Source organism: Epinephelus moara, chromosome 22 (assembly GCF_006386435.1).
Source record: "Epinephelus moara isolate mb chromosome 22, YSFRI_EMoa_1.0, whole genome shotgun sequence".
Lineage (NCBI taxonomy): Eukaryota > Metazoa > Chordata > Actinopteri > Perciformes > Serranidae > Epinephelus > Epinephelus moara.
The window spans coordinates 310264-315989 of NC_065527.1; the positions used below are offsets into that span (position 1 = coordinate 310264).

Here is a 5726-nt window from a genome sequence, read left to right on the forward strand (position 1 = left end):
AGAGAGGCACAAGAGCAAAAGAGGAGACAAGGTGTTTGTGAAAGTGTTTGTGAAGGTGTGTAGAAGGAAGTGGTATAACGAATGTTGTGAAGGTAAATTTAGAGTTCAGTGGGAAGACAGCCATGGAAGGGTTCTAGATCTGTCAGGGACATCATCATTAGGAAAGTATGTGTTACTTAATGACAAGAGAAGACTGAAGATTGAGGGAGATTGTAGTCTTTATGTACGTAGCACCCAGCTGGAGGATCAAGGTGATTATAGGTGTTCTTATTATGACCCACAGTTTGAGAGTGAGGGGTCAGAGAGAGGACTCAGAGCTAGTATAGTGACTCTAAGGGTGAATAGTGCACACATGAGGCTACTACTCTAGCTACGACTTTAAAGGGGATAAATGATACAACAGTGATGGTGACAACTTCTACTTTTGTCACTTCTGGAAATTTTAGTGAGGTTGTGACAAGGGCAACCTTTACCAGTAAAACAGTGACGACATCTCTGATGCCTATGAAATTTGTAAATGTAACTCAGACACCTGATGGGATATCTTTGAAATTTAAGGAGATAGTAAATGTAACTCAGGAGCCTATGTTAAAGATAGAGCTTAGTGTGAACAGTAGTAATGAGATTTTTGAACTTAAGAAACAGATGGAGAAAGAGAATGATGCAGATCCATCTTTGACAGCTCAGAGAACTGTTTCAGACGTGGAAGATGAGTTTTTTGACTTTGATTGGACATCAGAAGACATAGCTGACCATCATCATGCATTACAGAAGAGAGACACTAAGTGGAAGGCATATGGATTTCATTCCTAGGTGTTACAAATCGCAGACCCATGGGCAGGAAGGAACTTATGGTTTCAGCAGTTAACTCATTCTGTAAGATCCGTTAGGAGAATGAAGTGTCCATGTGTGGTGAAAGTTCCATCACCAGGCACATGGCCTTCAATTTTAGAGAGAGTACCAGAACCACTAACTACTGTATGCCAATCTTATGCACTGTCGTGGCTGTTGTATCAGCAGCAATCAGCAGAAGATACAGTGATGGCTTTGTCAGTGAATTTATTTAAACCTAGACTTAATTGTTCTTGGTTGAGGGAATTACCATGTGTGAATTTACTTGATCAGCAGGAAAATATGATGACAGCAGTCCCTGATGCAATGGAGGTGAAATCTGTAAGGGCTAAAGATTGTTTTTGTTCAAATGATACACATAATGGGCATGGGATGTTTATGGGAACTAAGCATAAACATGAGGCTATTGATGACTTGTATGAAGTGACTTTTTATCTACCACATCGCAAACAGAGCAGAACTGTGATGCTGCAGAACCAAATTTTGCCTGGTAATGTGACTATAGGAAATTTCAAGGATATTTGGTGGGTTTGTGATGATAAGGCGTACATATTTCTACCGTATGGGTGGACAGGATGTTGTTACATGGCAATGCTGAAACTCCCATATGAGGTTCTTGCTGTCCAGAAGGGAAAGTACCTGATGAGGATCAATCTAATGTTGTTTCTGGAAGTAGGAAGAAAAGGGACATGGCACGATTTCATAATCTGGAGTCTTACCATTGGAGGATAAGTCTAGGAGAGAAGTGGGGTATAGGATTATTTCCATGGTATGGTGTGACATTTTTGGCAGATCACATTGATAATATAACCTACACCCTACAGGGCATTGCAGATGAGACTATAAGAGGTTTTGAATACTTGTCAAATACTCAAAAGAGTCACAGACTGACGTTGCTAAAACATGACATGGCTCTTGATTATATTTTGGCCAAACAAGGTGGCCTATGTGTGGCTTTGAACTTAACTGGGGATGCTTGTTATACTTTGATTCCTGATAGTTCTGACAATATGACTAGTGTCATAGATGCATTGAAGAATATAAGGGACGCGTTTGGCTCATCGGAAGGATCTGGATGGTCTGTGAATGCTTGGTTGCAGGAGAAATTAGGACCGCTGGGAGCAGTGTTGGTTCAGATTTTGGGAGCAGCTTTTCTATCATTGTGTGTGATGTTTTGTTTTGTACGCTGTTATTGACCTTTGCAAAGGCTATGATATTGAGATGGGTTGGAGTTGTAATGCCTGGAGATCAAGTTCAGATGCCATTATTACACAGGACTGACACGGATGTTGACGAGGAAGTGGTGATAGAAGGTGGACTGGTGGAGAAATATCCATTTTGAATGTCTAATTATATTATAGTCTTAACATCTATTATTTTGTTATTTAGTAGTTTCATACTATAGAGTGGTATGATTAAAGGGGGGAAATGGAAAAGTGACTCATAATTTGTAAAACTGTGAAAGTATGATATTGTGAATTTCACATCTGTTTATAAGGTGTTAATCTGCGTTTGATGTTTTAATTAATTTGCATCGGCTGTCTTTCCAAAGATACTGGTTGGTGTTTTCTTTTCTTTCCTCCTAGGACGATACTGGGGGAAGACCACTGTGAGGGTGGTTGGTTGTTCAGGGACCCCGATGTTCTGAAGGGATTCAGACACTCAAACATGGACAATAAAATGGACTGGAAGGCCCTGAACAAGGACACTGTGATAGAAATGTCCAGATTTAACACACCATCGACACTACACTGAGAGTCGACGCTGCTGAGGAGCTGCAGTGTGATACATTTTTATGTCTTCTCTTACATATATTTTTGGATCTTGTTCTATTATATTGTAATCTGTGATATTGATAGAGGATGATTTTATGGTAGTGATAATCTTAGTAAGATATAATAGTTTGAATTAGTTTTTGAGTTTTCTTTTACTGCATGAGTAATACTTAAATTTTACAATATTTTCTTTATTTTAATTGTTTTAGAATGATGGTTTCTGATATGGGGTAAATACACTGGGACCTCAGATGTTTTCTTTTTTCTCGGGTGTTTAGGGATATTGGTGCTAGACAGGGAGAGGTCCACTGGAAGGTGCGATGGGTTGACCAGCTTGAATTTGGACATTTTATGATTTTATTTACTGAGGTTTCCACATGTATTTGTTCAACTCGTATCCCTACACAAAATGTTAAAATTCCTCCTTTTTAAATTGGTCTGGCGTACTATATGTGGTCGCCTAAGGCAGAGGGGCCGTGAGAGAATTTTTCCTGTCTAGATTGTTTGATGGACATTTCAGGAAAGACAGCTGCCTGACAGGTTTTCGCTCTCGCACTCCATAAAGTTGCTGTATTAAGGTTATGCTGTAGGCAGCACTGTAGGAGGAACTGTTATTTTTGTCAAAACTGCAAGTATGTATGTATTACTCTTTATTTTTCGAGACTCTGTGTAGTCTCGAAGGGGGGAAATATGTAGTATCTGACGTGCCACATGTTATGTGATGGCCTGGGTCTTTCATGATCAGTTAGGGGCCCAGGTCAAGGATAGATAAGCTAGGTGAAAGGTTGGATTTCATCTAGATTGTCTTTCTGTCACCTGTCACATTTTGTCTCAAAGTTCACAAAAACAACCGAACTCTATATAGGCAGAGTACTTGGAGCTGTTTTTCAGAGCAGTTCATATTGGCTTCGAACACTCTCCCAGGCAATCTAGGTGCTTGATTTGATGCTGTACTTCTTGTAATAAACCTTTTCTATATACAAGCAAGATGGTGTCAGCGGAGTCTCCTTCATCACCTTCACATCATCGCTATTTAATAAACAACAAGCACACTCTCGAGTGTAATAATGCTTAATTTACAATTTAATTCCTCTAAAACTGTTGCTATGTTTTTTTGCCAAAACAAACAAATCATGCACAGAACCTGACGTTTTTTTTTTTGTTGTTTTTTTTTTAGTCCTACTGTACTTTCTATTATTACTGTTTTATTGATGTATATGGCCTTGTTGTCCTGTTGTTTGTTGCTGTCCTGTTTTTATGTGTTTGGCATTAATTGCCGCAGGGACGAAAGATGGAAATTAGCCATTGGCTACAATCTTGCATATTTACACTTGTGTGTTCATCAATATGTACTGTCCCTGTTTTAAAAAAAAAAATAAAGTCAAAGTCAAGTCAAACTTCATGTTAAAAAAGTCAGCAAAATTCTCAAATTTACACTTGCAAATTTCAGGCATCTCAGAAATCATATGTTTACAGAAGCTGCAAAAATGTACATGTTCTCTCTCATAATATCTCATATTATTTACTGTTTATCAACCTGGGCGACTGCAAACTCCACTATTCTAAATCCAGTCACATCCTTATATAAACAAGCTCTCAAAGTTCTGGATAAAAAATCACAATCCTTTCATCATTGCACAATACTCGATAAATATAAGCTTCTAAACTGGAACAGTCTTGTCATTTTCATAAACTGCTGCCTATTGTACAAAATCCATCACAGCCTAGCTCCACCTCCACTCTGCAGCCTTGTACAGTTTAGATCACTTGTAACAAGTGTCACCAGAGGGGCAGCTAGAGGAGATTGTGAGATCCCATTCAGGAAAACTTAATTTGGCCAATCAGTTTTTACCTATAGGACAGGTAACGAGTGGAATACAATATAAGACAGTCCATCTCATACAGCTCATTTAGAAAAAGCTAAAGGAATGGCTAATTGACAACCAGATCTGTCAACATTAGTGCCTGCACCCCCTGTAGTACATGGTTTATCAGTTTGTGTGTGAAATTTGTTGTTGTCGTTGTTGTTGATATGAATTCTTGCCTTGTCTGGTTGGGGGATATATACACCCTTGTGTGGCTGAGGGTAATGAGAGCTTGTCACTGGTAGTGGACCGGACCGTGTGTGTATGTGTATATATATATTTGTAATGTTACTGTTTTCTAAATATTGTACCTATGACGTGTATTTCTTTTACTGTAATTGTTTTTGTTGTTTTTTTACCAGGTCACTTAGCCGTGTTCTTTCTGGCAGGGGGACTGCCAATGGAAATTAGCCTTTTGACTACAATTGGGTGCATTTACATTTTATTTTTAAAATGTTCATTAATGTACATTGTCTCTCTACAACAAATAAAGATAAATGAAAATGAAAAATGAAGGGCTAAAGGAATACAAGGCTCAATAGAGCTTTGACTCTCAGTCAGCCTGGCTACAGTGCTGAAAACAAACCTGGGGTTATTCTTGTTTTCTTCTATTAATGCTGAGTAATAGTTTGCTCTGGCATTGCGGAGGCCCCTCTTATAAGTTTTGAGATCGTCTGCCCAGATTAAATGAGATTCATGTGTGATTGGTCTCATATATGAGTGATGTCACAGTCACTGAGCTGTATCAGTCCTGTTGTGGACGTTTGATTCAGACGTTTTAAGAAAAGTATTAATATATAATTTGATTCTGACTGTGAGTCCATAAATCTATAAACATGTTCCCACACCTGCTGCTGACGTTGATTCAGGTGAGGTCAGGGCCCAGTTTCACAGAGCAGGCTCAACAAACTCTGATCCTGAGCCTGATCCTGACCTCTGAGCTGACTGAGCCTGAGCTGAGAAACAGAGCAGCTGATCAGAATCAGTTCAATCAGCTCTGAGTATGTTCAGCCTGAGGGAAGCTGGTTCACAGTGAGCACCAACAGACATCATCAGTAGAGTGCAGATAACATGACTCTCAGAGACAGGAAGTGGAGTTAAAAGCAGAGCCACTGATTTCATCCAAAACTGAATCAGAGATTTGAAGACATGAAAAATCAATGTGCTCCATCAGCTGAACAGAGTGAGGTGTGATGGGAACAGCCTGCAGAGCGTGTTCATATGTGAGGTGATG

At 39.2% G+C, this 5726-nt stretch overlaps 1 protein-coding gene across 1 annotated transcript in view; it reads left to right on the plus strand.

The window, feature by feature from the left end:
* LOC126384443 (uncharacterized) overlaps positions 1 to 4962 on the plus strand; it is an 11961-nt gene extending 6999 nt beyond the window's left edge. The window contains exon 3 of the mRNA XM_050035540.1: positions 2439 to 4962. Coding sequence (XP_049891497.1) covers positions 2439 to 2465 — 27 coding nt within the window. The 3' untranslated portion in view covers positions 2466 to 4962. The remainder of the gene's footprint in view (positions 1 to 2438) is intronic.
* The last annotated feature ends 764 nt before the right edge of the window (positions 4963 to 5726 follow it).